Source organism: Marmota monax, unplaced genomic scaffold (genome assembly GCF_021218885.2).
Source record: "Marmota monax isolate L192 unplaced genomic scaffold, Marmota_monax_Labrador192_F-V1.1 WCK01_AAM20220418_F8-fsc00114, whole genome shotgun sequence".
NCBI lineage: Eukaryota > Metazoa > Chordata > Mammalia > Rodentia > Sciuridae > Marmota > Marmota monax.
The window spans coordinates 96,349-112,952 of NW_026694943.1; the positions used below are offsets into that span (position 1 = coordinate 96,349).

The 16,604-nt window shown below is 33.3% G+C and overlaps 1 protein-coding gene across 6 annotated transcripts in view; it reads left to right on the forward strand.

Annotated features, from left to right (window-relative positions):
• Nucleotides 1–16,604, forward strand: part of Adgb (androglobin) — a 170,528-nt gene that overhangs the window by 19,601 nt on the left and 134,323 nt on the right. For all 6 annotated transcript variants that reach the window (XM_046427449.2, XM_046427450.2, XM_046427451.2 and 3 more), the window contains exons 3-7: nucleotides 2,337–2,429; nucleotides 5,662–5,733; nucleotides 6,350–6,559; nucleotides 10,345–10,484; nucleotides 13,412–13,498. In XM_046427449.2, coding sequence (XP_046283405.1) covers nucleotides 2,337–2,429; nucleotides 5,662–5,733; nucleotides 6,350–6,559; nucleotides 10,345–10,484; nucleotides 13,412–13,498 — 602 coding nt within the window. The remainder of the gene's footprint in view (nucleotides 1–2,336; nucleotides 2,430–5,661; nucleotides 5,734–6,349; nucleotides 6,560–10,344; nucleotides 10,485–13,411; nucleotides 13,499–16,604) is intronic.

Genomic DNA, 16,604 nt, shown 5'->3' on the forward strand with positions numbered 1-16,604 from the left:
TTTTTAGTGCTGAGTAATACTCCATCGTGTATAAATGCCACATTTTTTAATCCATTCATCTATTGAAGGGCATCTAATTTGGTTCCACAGTCTAGCTATAGTGAATTGTGCTGCTATGAACATTGATGTAGCAGTATCCCTATAGTACGCTCTTTTTAATAGTGTTATTAAAGCAAGGTCAAGTCTTTTAGAACACTTTTCAGGGTGGAAGCATAAAGAATGGAGCAATAGTAAGTATGCTGGAGAGTTGATGTCTGTTTCATTTGGGGGCAGCATATATGAGTCATGGGGCTGAACATCAGACCCCAAAATAGGTACTATGTTGCTTTACCAATTCTGAGAACAGGTATTAACTGGGTCAAATTCATCTTATATTCTACCTGCCCAAAGGAAATAAAATCCTCCTCTCTGGAAGAAAGTATCATTTTTGAGGGACTCTATTCATTTTTATACCCAGTAAATATTATTCAATCAAAAATAACCAAGCATGAAGAAAAAAGAACCAAGTAGCTGAAAACCAACAGGAAAAATCAGATAATAGAAACTGAGCCACAGGTGGCTTTGACTGCCAGATAGAGAGTACTTTAAAATAACTAAGTTAATATTTGTAAGAAAAAAGGAAAACCAATCAAAGTGAGGGGAAACCCAGAAGTCTGTAAGTCCTTTGAGAAACCTCAGTTTTTCTAAGACTCTTTCTGCGGGCCCTTTGGCTAGATATTGAAGTGTCCTGATTTTTCTTCAAATTTGTCCTGCATCTTAAAGTTGGCAATAAGCCAAATGTTCCAGATAAGCATATGTACTTATTTTGTCAAGTGAACAGTCAATGTCTTCAAATTTAGTCCATTTCTTAGGTCACACCAGTCTTAGGGTAAAAATAGGATTACTAAGGAAACCACAAAGCAGTTCATCTGTCCCTACCCTTATTAGGTGAAATACAGTTGCCTTTTCTTCCCATGCTGATATTCCTTAAGTGTTTTATTCTTAATTCTAGCACTTTTCATGTTGTTTCTTGAAAGAATCCATTTTCCCCAGTACCTTCTGAGCTCTGAGAACTTTTTTTACATAGTAGCTACCTGAAGTATATCTAGCTTACTATACTGCAAGGATTGGAGAATTGACATATGAATATCTTTCTACAGATAGGATTAAAATATTAATGAACTAATTGTATTGTTGGATATTTATCCCAGATAAATAGAAGTTTAAGTTCACAAAAATGTGTAATCTGCACATGAAAGTCTATAGAAACTTTACTGGTAGTAGCCAATAAACAGCCCAAATAACCTATGTGATAAACAAATAAATGCCTATGCTGTGACATATTAGTCAGCAACAAACAAGAATACACTGTTAATGCATGCAACATTTCTGATCAATCTGTAGGTCATTGTGATGAGAGGGGGAACAAGCCAATCCAAAAGAGTTCATGCTTTATGATTCTATCTACACAATAGTGGGGCAAACTGTTTTCCATGCGTTAAAGATGAAACATAGGTTACAAAGGGGGAAGGTAGGTGTAGCTATATAAGGCATAGGAAGGATCTTTGTGGCAATGAAGCTGTTCTAGGACTTGACTGTGTCAAGGTCAACGTCTTGGTTATGATACTATACTACACAATTTTGCAAAGTGTTACTATTGGAGAAATTGGATAATGAGAATTCAAGAACTATTTGCATTATTTCATACAGCTGCACTCTATATAAAGTCATTCTCTCAAAGGAACAAGATTAATTATAATAACTAATAATCAAAAGTCAAGTCAAAGGTTGAAGTTTCATATAATCTTTTTTTAAATATTTATTTTTAGGTGTAGTTGGGCACAATACCTTTATTTTATTCATATATTGTTATGTGGTGCTGAGGACCAAACCCAGAGTCTCGCAGGTGTAAAGCCAGACCTCTACCACCGAGCTACAACCCCAGCCCTCATATAATCTTATTTATGTTTCCTGCAGCTGACAACTAAGTAAATAGTTTCAGTCCTTCTCAAGTAAAATAAAAATATTTTCAGTGGAAAGTTTGTCCATATCTGGCTCATTCAAAATAATCTTCCCACCATATCTAATTTATATTCCAGAGCACTTTGTGCTTGTTTGAGCTGCTGTCTCTACAATCAAACTGCTGCTCAGGGATCAATGTTCTGTCAGTGATATACAGAATTATTAAATCCTCCAAATATTCCACGAACTTGCTCTGAGAATAAACATGCAAATTACTTTATATATCCTTAATTGTTGATCAAATCTATATACTTACTTGTTTTTTTATCAAGATTGAGTTGTTTTTATTTTAATAAAACCTCATGAAAAAAAACTTGATTTATATTTTCATATAGCATTTGTTTGAAGACCCTGAAGGAAAGATTGAATTACCACCATCATTGAAAATCCATTCCTGGAAAAGGCCACAAGATTTTATAATGAGTCGGGTAAGAAATATTTTTATTTTTATTCTTAAACAAAATATTTATTAACTACAGGAATACAATATCCACATGATAAAAAAAATGCTATATTTAAACAACTTAGAGGAATTTTTTCCTGTGGCATAGAATAAGAAGAAAAATAATTGTTTGGGGGATTTAAACTAGAAATTTAAGTTTATCAGTATAGTTTAATATGTTTTTGTGCTGATTTCTAAGAAATTACTTGAGAGACAGGAGTTTTCTACTTCTCTCCAAAATGACAGGTGATTGCTTAGATGTTATGTGAAGTATTCCTTCATTTCTGATGCACAGATTTTCTTCTTACTTTTGCGTAGCACAAACTCACATGGCATGGAGGTCTGCTTCCTGTAGTGTTAATTAGCATTAATTTTCCAGTCCAGAAGGCTTGCATTTGGATTCCTCTATTGCAGGGATTCTGTAAGCATTTTCCAAAGGCCACTTCATTTCTGGACTCCGTGCTCACCCACTTGAATCATATTGACTGGGACATCATCTGAGAAACCTTCATTTTAAACAGCACTTAGATACTTTAAAACACACTAATCTAACTTCTTAATAGCTATGTTAGTTTGAGTGTATTTTTTTGGTTTGTTTCCAGGGGTTTAGTAATCACTAATGCGTTTTTTCCTTGTAGAATCTCATATCATTTTCATTTAATGCATAGAAAACCAGTAGATAAATTATTCTGTCCTAACCAAATGGTTGTAGTGGAGCTGATTCTGTACATTTTCAGAATCTGTTGTATCTCTGTCTCTACACAAAGCCATTTTATTCCTAAAAGTTCTAGCCTCCACTGGCAGTGATACTAATGCAATATCATTTATCTACAATACTAATTGACAAAACTGGATATATGCAAATTTTAAATAATTATTAAAACAAGAAAATAAAAAGGCACATCCTAGCTCATCAAAATGTGTTCAATGCCTTGTAAGACATTTTAAATAAAACAAGTCAAATATATACAAGGCATGCTTTTAAATCATTGTTAACATTAGATAACACTGACGTGAAGAAGATAAATTCTGTGATGTCAATATAACACAGTTGATACTGATATTAATAGTAATTAGCTGAGTTTAGTGATGCATGCCTGTAATCCCAGCGGCTTGGGAGGCTGAGGCAGAAGGATCACAAGTTCAAAGCTAGCCTCAGCAAAAAGCCTGTCTCTAAATAAAGACACAAAATAGGGTTGGGGATGTGGCTCAGTGTTTGAGTGACCCTGAGTTCAATCCCTGGTCCCCCCCCAAAAAATAGTATATTAGTAGTAATATTAATAATTATATAGTATATCATATAATTATTATATATTCATGGCTTACTTTTGTGAGAATTTTATAAATTCGAATACTTATAAAAATTTTGTGAAAGAGCTCTTAGTTCTGAGAGATACATTGGTAATGAAAAAAATACACTCATTGTGGATGGAACTTCTACCACTGTATCACAGTGCTTGCGCCTCTCTGTGCCTCTCTACATGGACTCCCTCTGCACGACTCATCTTGATCCATTATCTGGAATGTGGGCCAGATCAGGGAGAAATGAAAGTCTGGCTAAGTAGGAAATGTTTTAGAATAGTGGCGTTCAAGCCTCATTGTCCTTATCTACAGTGATACCTACCTTTTATCTTTAATATTGATGCTCCTTAAATGTACATATATATAAAGTTGAAACAAAAATTTCACAAGGCGACACAGCCTGTGGAATTATGGTCTCTGAAGGGGAATCCATCTGCTTCTAGCTATTTCCCAAGGATTTTACGGAACCTCCTTTTATAGTCAAGCCCTTTAATGTTTTCATTAAACCAGACAGGCTGTTAAAAAAAAAAAAATTTCACAAGGCAATAACAATCTTCTTATATAAGATATATTCTATTTTATCCTCTCTCTCCTCTGCAATCCTGTTCCCCTAAGCTGATTTCATGAATCACTAAATAATTGCAACCCACATTTAAAACAATACAGAACATACCACAGAACTCTCTAAGCAAAAGACAAAATCAAAGGACTTGATTGAAGTCAGAAGTTATGTTACTAAGATCTTTAAATCCTGGCTTTAAGGTAACAGGGTTGACAAAGGTCATTCCAACCAAGAGAATTAATTAGTAAGCTGTGATCACAGAGTGACTGATCAGATGTGCTTATTTTTTAGCACTAGAAGTCAGTGATCCAGACCCTTGAGCACTGATCATGTTGAGCACTGTGAAACATCTTAAAGATTTCTCTCACCCCAGTACAGGTGGAGGGAATAGAGACACTGTAATGCCACTGGAGAGACTTTTGCTTAATATCTGTTATCTTTTATGATGTCAGTGCCCATTTTTATTCTGTCGGCAGGTGACTATTATGTCTAATGCTTCAAAATTTAAGTATCTAATATCTTATCTGTAATCACGTTCACTGCACATTGGTACTTGCTGGAAAGCTTAGGTATTTTAGGAGCATTCCAACATAGTCAAACTACAAAAAACTGTGTTTATGATTTATGATTAGAAGAATCAATCCATATCTTCAAAATAGATTTAGGTAAATTTTTCTCAAACATAAAAAAATCATTTTTTGACTTTTTAAAGATACTAGTTGTATAAGTGATTGAAGATAAAAGATCACATTACCTTCCATAAAAATCTGATTTTATAATCAAGACCATCTGCATTTTAATTTGTAATGTTAACTATATAAGCTTTAATGTGAATTATAACTCATTTAAAATGTTATAAGCAATATTTTCCTATTTTATTGTTTTATAAGTTACCCCAATTAAATAATGACCATCAAATTTATTTTAAAATGTGATAGAATTTAAAGGTGGACAAGATTTTAAAAAACTTTCAGAGCTAATATTTTTCATGCAAGATGAAGATATTTTTCCAGCTACCAGATGTTAACTAAGCTTCAGGTTTTACTTGAGTGGTTAATTTAAATTTCAAATCACTTTTTAAACTCTCTCTGTGTGTATGCATGTTAAGTTTATCTGAATATATAATATATTGTAATATTTTATTTGCATATTAAAATACTCTGTTTTATCAGTGTTACATTGAATTAATGTCACTTATAGCTCTAAGGATTATCTTAGGGAATAAAGTGCTTATGTGTTTTTTCTCTTTTGTTTGAAAGAAATGAGATCAGCTTGGGCCTATTTCATTAGGTTGTGTTTCCTTTGTGTGTGTTTTTTTATGGAGTAATATCTATACATATATTTTTTATTTCAGGTTCCAGTAGTTGTGAAAAATGAAATTATGTTTGACTTGTTTTCAGCAAATGAGCATTTGCTCTGCAGCGAGGTATGTAGGGAAACATTGTCTGAAGTCTCCTTGCAGAAGACCTTTCAGGAAGTCAATTGCAAGTCTACCTTTCCCACCTTTCAGTTTTTCTATAATTGAGAATTGTATTTTTTCAACTTTTTGAAGTATACTTCAAAGTATACTTAGCTATAGCTAACAATTAAAAAATCATAAGTCTTTATGGTATACAATTTGATGATTTGATATACGTATACAATATAGAACATCCATCAACAAGAAAATTAATATATCCATCATCCCACATATTGTTGTGTGTGTTGAGAACATGAAAAATCTACTATCTTATCTCACTTATTTGTTAAAGCCTTTAGTTCTCTCAGATAAATTCAATCTCTCACTTTCACACACACATAGAGCTGAACAAATGTCAATGTCAAATGGAGGTCTGTTTTATTAGATATTAGTTTGTAATGTAACTGTATTTCCTAAAAAGAAAAGCAAGACTTATGATTTTATTTTGTAGGTGAAAAATCAAAATGTGGAATGACTTTTAATATCACTATTGAAGTAATTTTTTTTTTTACTGCATTTCCTTCTAAATTCAGTATCTATCTTTGAAAAGTAGCCAAATAACATGAATGTTGTTTGTTCCCAGCTGATGAGGTGGATTATCAGTGAAATCTATGCAGTGTGGAAGATATTCAATGGAGGGATTTTGAGCAATTATTTTAAAGGAACTCCAGGGGAACCTCCTCTTCTCCTCTGGAAACCCTGGGAACATATCTTTTCCCTATGCAAGGCTGTGAAGGGTCATATGCCTTTGTTCAATAGCTATGGAAAGTATGTTGTGAAACTTTACTGGATGGTAAGTTCAAGTTCATGTGCATTAAAATTTATGATGCTTTCATGTTGAAATATAAGGTTGGGAAAAAATATTTAGTCCACTTTGGAAATCTCAGTCTGATCCAGTCATTTAGCCCACCTCTTTAGGTCTGTCTCAGCTCTACAGGGCTAGGACTGTAGCAGTCAGACTAAATCAGGTGTCTTCCTGGTCCCTCATTAGACGTCTCCCATTCACTATTCTTCACCTTCTTGATGCTTTCCTACCTTTTTACTTTTTTCTTCTTGGGGATAGATTTTCCTTGCTTGTCTTGTTACAGAATTTCTTCTTCCCCTTTCCTGTGTTCTCCTGAAGTGTTTGCCTTTATGTCTTCATTGGGGTAAAGCAATCTTGCAGGGCCTCTCTTCATGACATTCAAAATTCTGACTTTCACACCAGAATGTCATTTTTCCATAAAAGAATTCCATTATTTCCAATTTGGATTCTAAGAAAATTACAATAAGTTCTTTGACATCAGCCAGATAAAAATTGTATTGAGCAGCCGTAGGAACAGGGTCATAAAAGAGAGATCAGTTTCCTCTCTTCTTCCACTGTCATTGATAATGATGTGGAGGGCACATAGCATCGTACCAGTTACTTTCCTAGTGAGCATGAGCATCTTTTGGTTCCCTGAAGCCCTTTCCTCTCTACTTGGAAGGAAGACCAATTGCTGTCGGTGGCTTTTCTCTGAACTTCTCTATGCTTTCATTTGTCTCTGATAAACAGGAAAAAAGAGACATTGACATAATTTTTCTCAGTTGCTATCAATATGTTCATATGAAAATGGGTTAGCTCTTATTTCTCATTGACCCTTATGCTAAGCACAATATAGTTGTAGAATTCAAGGATCCTTAAACTGGGGATACAAAAAACTCTCAGCACCTACAGTACTTCTGGTGCTTCATAAACTCCTGCCTCCCATGTCTCACCTCTGACCTCCCAAGTCCCTCTGGTGGAACAACCTGAATGCTGCTCTTTAAATCAACTCTCAGTGACATTGGTGTTTATTAAATTTGAGGAACAGTGTTTTCAAGGTAGGACAAATTATTTTTCTATCAATTACTATCTTTCAAAAAGAAAATGCTATATTAATGTTTAATTATTATGATTATACATACTTTTAGTAAAGCAAATTCAAAAACTATTAACATGTTCAAGGCAGGAAAAGAGAGTTCCCTGTAATTTTATCCTACTCAGACAATCAGTCAACAATTTCACCTAAACCCTCCTGAGCTTTCCTCTATTCTTATAAACTTACATAAATGTATTATATGTAATTTATAGCAGTAAGTTCATACAATACTTATTGTTCTGCAAACGATTCTTTTTTCTAGCCGTGGGCATTTCTATGCTGATATATTCTGATGTATATTGTAATCGACTCTAGGGATATATAAATAAGTAAATGCATTTTGCTACATTAATATAATTGATAGGTTATAATCAGTGTTTTACCAATACAAACAAGGCTCTAAAAGAGCATTTTTATGTATATATGTTTTGCCCATTTATATGGATTTTTTTTTTCTAGGATTCGTACATGTGGAATTATTTTGTTAAGAAAATGCAAATTGTTAATTTTGATAAGTATACTCAAGTTACTCTTGTATTTTATTTATAGATCGTGATATGTCTACCACTTTATTATCTGCTTATGACTTTTCTTATTTTTAAATTTGCACTTTTGGATTCTTTAGCCATTTTTGAATCCTCCAACCCAATTCTTGAATGTTCTTTAGGATTCCTTTTTGAATTACCTATATAATCATAGTGCTTTCAGAGTATCTCTTTGCACGTTGTTTTCCAATGGTTCCCTAGGAATTAAAAAAATATATATGTATAGCTTATGACATTCAACTAATATTAACATTTTTTATTAGTTGCTCAAGACAATACAATGATCTTGACATATCATACTAATATTAACATTTTACTACATAAATTGGAATGTAGATACTTTACCACAATTTTTGGCCCCTCTACACAGTTCCCTTCTGGTCTAGTTTTCTTAAATATGTCACTTATATGCATATTTAAATTAAATCTGCACAATTTAATTTGTTATACTTTAAGGAAGCAATGTGTAATATCAGTAGATCAAAAATATTACTATGAAAATATCTATAGGTCTAGTAAATCATACTTTAAAAATATGTTAATGCTAAATATCTATTCCTGTGCTTTTTAAAAATAGATTTCTTGAGAGACAATTCACATGCTGTATACTTTATTCATTTAAATGCACTGTTCAGTAGTGTTTAATAATAAAAGCATTCTTAACAGAAAAATGTTACCTTTGATCATCTGTGAGCAGGTGTTCTTTGTTGAATTGATCTAGATTAATATCTCATAGTTGCTTAAAACTTTTCCTTTATAGGAATCCTGAACCCTTTAAAAATTGTCTTTAAAATTGAAGTGTAGGAAGGGAACACCAATCTGCTTTTTTATTATGGTAAAATAAACATAATGTAAAATTTAATATTCTAATCATTTAAGTGAACCATTCAGCGGCATTAAGTATTTTTAACTGTTGTGCAACCATCACCACTACCTATTTCTAGAAATTGCATCATCCCAAGCAGAAATTCTCTATTCATTACAAATAATGTTCCATTCTTCTCCCCTGTCCTAGCCACTAGCAACCTCTTACTATCTGCATAAATTTGCCTTTTCTAGTTGCCTTAAATAGGTGTCAATCACATAGTGTCCTCTTGCATCTTGCTTATTTCTCTGTAAATTCTTATTGGTCAGTTCATTTGAAATTAGAAGGCAGGTGTCATACCCCTGCCTTTGATCCTGGCTAACTCTACATAATTTCTTAAGGAAGAATGTAAAAGAGATAGAACCACTAAATAAAGCAACATGAAATTCAAGATGGTGAGTGTTGTATGTTTTAGAATTTTTTTAATCATATTGTTCACATGTACCTGAGAAAACCATGCTTTCATGAATCTTTATTCTAGTCTCACTTCATTTTCCATACTTCCAAATGTTGCACTTCTCTTTCTGTCCCACAATACTTTGAACATATGATATTCTGTGTTGTTGGCATACGTGCACTCCCCACTAGATTGTAAGTAATTAATGGTAATAGACCATGTGTTATGTGTATTTTGGAAATTTTAATGGTTGACACAACTGGGCAAAATATTTTGAGGAATAAGTTCATAATAAAAGTTAGCACATGAAACTAAAATTAAAAAAAAAAACTCTAAAAGTTCAAAATAATTAATGTTATCATTTTGTTTAGAAAGTAATATGCATATAGGCAAATATACACTGATTTCATTAAATGAGATAAGAATTTACTTCATGATAAAATATTAGCCTTTTAAAATTTCGAGTAGGTATAACATGGGAATTAAAGTATAAGATCAATGAGCACATATCAGAATAAGCTATAATTATTAAAGTTATATTTGAGGAATTTACATTATGACAATATAAAGTAAATTAATTATGCCTAAACTAATCCCTGGTTGTATAATGTTTTGGTTTTGCTGTTTGAAACATTTTAAATTACTGCACTATGTGTTCACAAGCTCTCATAAATAAGGACAATATTAATATGGATGTGCTATAATTAAATAAATCATAAGCTAAAATGCCCCACCAATATATTACTAAAAAACAGTATCTCAGTCTTTGAATGTGAGATGCTGACATAAATTTATACAACAGTAAGTAACAATGTCAGCAGTGTGTGATAATATGTGAGAAAAATAATATAAATCACTGATAGTGTTGCATTCTTTCCTTCTTTATTTTAGGGTTGCTGGAGAAAGATAACTATTGATGACATCATGCCTTTTGATGAAGATAACAATCTATTGCTTCCAGTTTCAACCTGTGAATTTGAACTCTGGCCAATGCTGTTGTCTAAAGCCATCATCAAGCTGGCAAATGTTGAGTATGTAGTGAGAAATTATTCATCATTTATATAAAAACAAAAAGGCACACAAGAGCAACTGTACATCCGTATTGAGTTGCTTTAGTTTTTAAAAAGGATTTCCTTCCCAACAGTGTGAACGTTCATGTATAAAAACTAATGTGCCAAAGCCACTGATTTGAAGTTTTGGGTAGGCAGCTATCACACAAAACTCCCTCAAGAAAAATACTGAAAATTATTTGATTCCAGACTCTCTTACTATAAATGGAAAATAGATTGCGAAAAATAGAGTTTCCATTTAATGGGAGAAAGAAATTGTTTTGTAGGGGGAAATATTAGTTCATCTAAATACTGAATAATATATACTGGGATTTGGTTAAAGTTATAAGTTCTGTACATGCAGCAACATCTTATGCAACTTGAAAAATCTGGACTTTTCAGAATGATATCAATGTGCTCCTTGTGCTTTGGTAACATTGGCCCCTTTTAAAATGTTCATGATAAGAACTACTCATATTTGCTTCAGTATGCTTACAAATCAGCTTGTGTCTTCTATGCCAATATGACTTGAGTGCCCAACGTATCATGAGGCATGTCTGCTGTAGTCAATAGACAAGCTATCATTCTCTCCTGGTGCTAGCAATACAACTCGCAGTGCAAAAATCAAGAAAATAAAAGAAAATAAAAAATAAAAAGAAAAGAACATAGGAGCTTGAACTGGTAATGCATGGCGACTTTTTATCACTGCTCAGTGGGAGAATCCTCACACGAACTGCACAAGCCTAGATCTCATACCCTACTGCAGCGTGTCATAGCAACTCAGAATTCAATAGAAGACACCCACATATTTTACAGACCCTGTCAGCTATTTGCTTGAAGCACAGCCCCCTCCCTTTCCGTAATAAACATAGCAGTGTCAGTCAGAACCAGGTCTGCTTTGTGTGGATTTTCTTTTGGCTCAGCTTCTTTTTTGTCTCCTGAGGCTACAAAACAAAAACAGTTCTTCCTGCTGCCACCCTCTCCATCTCTCTTTTCTCTTACTAACCCTCAATTTTCTCTTGAGAATTTGTTTTACCCAGCATTCAGCCCTAATTTCAATGATTTTTTTAAATGATAGATGAAAACTAACTGAGGATTCTTACTGGTGGAAACTATGTTTACTTGACAATAATCATTAAGGATGATGATGTTCCCAATGGTTCTAATTCTCAGACCTCACTTGAAGTTCTGAGAATTGGAACGGCAAGACCAGAAGGCGTGAAGTACACAACCTGGGTAACTAGAGTGGCATTTTGTCTTTCTTTTTTTTTTTAATTTTTTATTGTGGGTTGTTCAAAACATTACAAATTTCTTGACATATCATATTCCACACTTTGATTCAAGTGGGTTATGAACTCCCACCTTCACCCCATACACAGATTGCAGAATCACATCAGTTACACATCCATTGATTTACAAATTGCCATACTAGTGTCTGTTGTGCTCCGCTGCCTTTCCCATGCATTTTGTCTTTCTTAAAGCAATAGTTCAGTAGCATGTAATAGGAATGTGAGTAACAGGGTTATTATTACTTAAATAAAATGAACAAATCCAACTTGAAAATAAAGGACCAAGCTAAGTGGAATACATTTTGTTGATTTCTAGTGGAAACCTGCCCTACATGGTACAATTTATATTTTTCTATAAATTCTTAGGGTTTTTTTTATGCTATATAGAGATATTTTCATATGAGGTTTAGCTTTCTACATTTAAAATCTAATCATAATAGTTATTTAAATATCCATGTGAAACATGTAAAGAAAAGAGCATTATTTCTATAAGGTTTGCAGTTGATTCATAAATAAAATCATACAAAAAGGAGTTCAGACTAGACTTTGTGAAATTTATCAACAGGTGTGTGTGTGTGTGTGTGTGTGTGTGACCACAGTGGCATTTTGTCTTTCTCAAAGATTTTGTGTGTACATACACACAAAATCTTTGAGAAAAATATTTATATATAACTACAGTGGTATTTTCTCTTTCTCAATGATTTTATTATATATATATATATATATATATATATATATATATTGTGTATCTATATACATAAAATCATTTGAGATATGTAGACATATAGCAATTCATAATCCATATACAACAAACCAATGGAAATCTATAAATACTGCTAAATACGAATGAGACAGGATTCCTTTCTGAAGAAAAGGACACAGATGTTGGTGAGTGCCATTGCCACCACTATTGATGTTTAGTGGACTGTGGCTGTGAGTCCTGAGTGGAATGGAGGAATGCCATTTCTGTTTATGAATGTAAATAGTATGAACACCTCAAAAAATATATATGAATAAAGAGAGCAAATGAGAAGAGTGTTATTTGGTTAAACATTACTGACTTTATGTTACACTGGCAGGTCCACTCTTCTTTATAGGGTTAACCAGATGTCTGGTTTCTCTGCAGTTATATAAGGAATTCATTAAGAACTTCTGATGCCCATTTTGGCCTACCATGGATGAGACTGACTTAACACACACTCTCATAGGCCACTTAAAATACTTATTGAATTGAAACAATGAAAATCACTGCTGTAGTCTCAAAAGAACAATATAATCATATATTAAAAATATGGAATGAGTTATGCATTTTTTTATGTTATATATTTCATAAGATAAAAGTTTTATGTATATGGCATTAATATTAATTTTAGATCTTTTTAAAATACAGCTTATATGCATGTTTTTCACATATATTTTGAACTTTACCATTGGGGCATACTTAGGGTTTTAATGAATCATCTAACTGATGAGACAATATTTTCTTGTACTATAATGTATAACCATTATGACCCCCTTATGTTGATTATTATGCTGCTGTTTATTAGTGATTCTAGTTCTTATATATTCCTCTGTGTTCCAAATTTTGGTAAGTATTGCATGATGTGTTTTCTCTTTTAGCATTCACATAGCACAGAGGCGAGAACTGGGAGAGTTCACAGTTATTCATGCGCTCACAGGGTGGTTACCGGAAGTCATTTCTCTTCAGTAAGTTTGACTATTTAGTCGCTCATATCTATTTTTTCTTTCTTCCCAAGATGTATTTAAAATATTCTTAATCATTAAAAAAATTCAAGAAAGTTTCTGTTTTACGTATGTGAGAATAACATTTACAATGTTATATAAAACTCATTGGGTATTTCAGGGTAAATTCTACTTCATTGTATAGAAGAATAACCCCCTACAGATTCTTAGTTGAAACTGACCCCTATAACAAAAGACACATCAATAATATAGTAATAATAATAAACCTAGAAGTTTACTAAGAATGGATGTGTCACATATAAATGGGAAAAACAAAGAATTAGTAGTTTTAAAAGAGGTGGTTTTGGGGCTGGGGTTATGGCTCAGAGGTAGATCGCTCACCTGGCATGCGTGAAGCACTGGGTTTGATCCTCAGCACCACATAAATATAAAATGTGTCCACCTATAACTAAAAAATAAATATTTAAAAAAGAGGTTTTTTTGAATTTCAGTGCATCCGTATCATCAGTAAAGAACAGTAAATTTTTAGAGAAATGATATGAAAAATGAAAGACTTTCAGTCTCCACAGTGGTAACCTGTGAACGGCAAATAAAAGTTGGAACGGACATAATGGTTGTTAACATAGATTCTTCTGACACCATCTTCAGGCAGATGAAGTTCACTGTTACCTTTAGGGGCTAACTTATATTCTTTCTGGTAGACAAGTGAGTAAGGAGATAGGATACTTTCTGTCTTTGCAAATTTAAGTTCTGCTTTTAGGAAAATAGAAGGAAGACAGAGCACTTGCCTGTTATCTGCTGCTTTTTAGTTGTGTTTGTCTTCGGTTGACCCTCCTTGATGGATAATTTTCCTGAAAGAAAGTTGATCTTTGTTTGTATCTTAGGGAGAAGTAAAAAATGGCACCTTTTCAAATCCCTTTTCTGATATCCAAAAGATTTTCTGATGTAGTGTGGACAATGTTAGTGAAAGAAGTAGAAGGGGAATGAAATTGAAAGACTATGAACTGCTCTAAAATTTTAATTCTAGTGTTGATGGAATGCTAAGAGTAAAATTGTAGGTGAATATTAAAGGCATTCATATACTTTCATAATATAAAGATACCACATGAATTATAATTGTTGACAAAATGTCTATGAAAGTGACATAAAAGGGAAAAAAAAACATGAGCTTTGGTGTTAGAACAGTATAGTGAGAGTTAACTTCTTATACTTCCACTTTCAAGCTATGAGAATCTTGCAAGTAATATAAATTCTCAGAGACCAGTTTCCTCATCTGTAAAATGGGAGATAATATGATGTACTCTGGATGGTGTACTGAGATTTAATAGGTGAAAGAAAAGGCATCTACTCATAAAAAAGTAGTTAGATTATGGTATAAACATAATTATTCAAAATGCCTTTGCCATCTCTAATGACTTTCATTATATTGTTTAATATTATCTAGAAAGATGCTTGGTAGTTAATAATCAACCTTTGGAAACATGTTGAATAAATGAGAATAAAAGCAAGTGAAGAATAAGTGAGACTCACCCAGACCATTAATTCTACCTTACAATTATACCATAACCTTAAAAAGTTTATATATATATATATATATATATAAAGAAAAAGAAGTCATGAAACAGTATATAAAAAAACTGTCCAAAAATGTTTAAATTGAAACATGGGAACAGAAACCATCTGCCAAGAGGGCAGGGGACGGACGGGTCAGGTAAGGCTTTATGAACAAGGTTCTGACTTGACCTGAGCCTCTAGCATTTTCTGTGGCAGGTTAGAGAAAGGAAGGCAAGAGAATGAAAAACAGGAAAACAATAGGCGCAAAGGCCCACAGCATGTTCAGGAGTAGGATGTCTTTGTTAATAAGAAGAATTGGAATATTAAGCAGTCCTATTCATGGTTTCCTGCAAGTCAAGGAAAAGTAGGGTGTCAAGACTTCAAATTTTTATTGACTACATTTTTTTTCCCATAGGAAAATCAGTAAGGGAGAAAGTGTGTTTGTAGCAACTCCATCAGAAAACTCCTTCCTCCTATTCTCCCATGTGGACCACCACCAAGGGCAGGCACTACTCTATTTGTGAATTTTGACCTTTTCCCTATTTTTTTCCTTACAGATAGTAAAGTTTTATCTTTGAAAATAAAAAATGGAATTGATTCTAATTCTCCATGTAATGACTGAAGCACAAAATTAAAGACATATCAGAGTAGATGTTAGAAATCAGACAATTTCAAATAGAGGGATTACTCATTTGCCTATCTGATGGGTGGTCCATCTGTGAATACAGCACTCTGCCACCTCATCTTTAAGTCAAATTGTCCAAGAAGTTTTATTTGTCATTCCATGGTGACATTTGAACATATCATCTTCATAGAATAGCATTTTTTATATTTTAGATAGAAAAAAATGACAACATGTGTTTGGGATTCACAAAGATCTTTTTGAATCCTGACTTTCTCATTTGCTAATTGTGTGACCATGTAAAATTTACAACCTCTTAACACTCAATTAAATTGCAAAATCAATGTTGCTGAGGTGTAGTGGGGTTAAATGCACAGATAAAATATACTGAAAGCTGCAATATATGGGGAATCCAAGAGGACTAGGGGGCAGTTCAGATACTCAAGCCAGTCTCAGACACACAGGGAACCCTATTCTTTTCAAATCAGAGTTTATCTCACTGATTATTCTCAGAGAATGTCAAATGAATGAGAGGTTAGGGTAGGGTTAGGGTCAATATACTCCACTATCCTCCTACCTCCCACTGTCTTCTCATCGAACTTTCCTTCCTCTCTGTCATACCAATGAAATGGCTTTTCGTAAAGTCAACAAAGACTTCAACACTGTTTAATCTGGTGGTCATATTTCCCACTCCCCCATTTACTTACCATCCCTTTATTTGACTCCCTTGAACAACTTCTTTTGCAACACTTGATTTTCTTGGCTTCCATAATAACCCTGCGTTCTCCTCCTATCTTATTTGCTGGTCTTTCCCAGCCTTCCTGAATAGTTCCTCAACCACTAAATGATGGTTTGTAACAGAGATCCTGTCCCATGACTTTAATGAACAGTTTGCTTATAACTCTCAAGTTTTTATATCCAGGCCTGGTATTT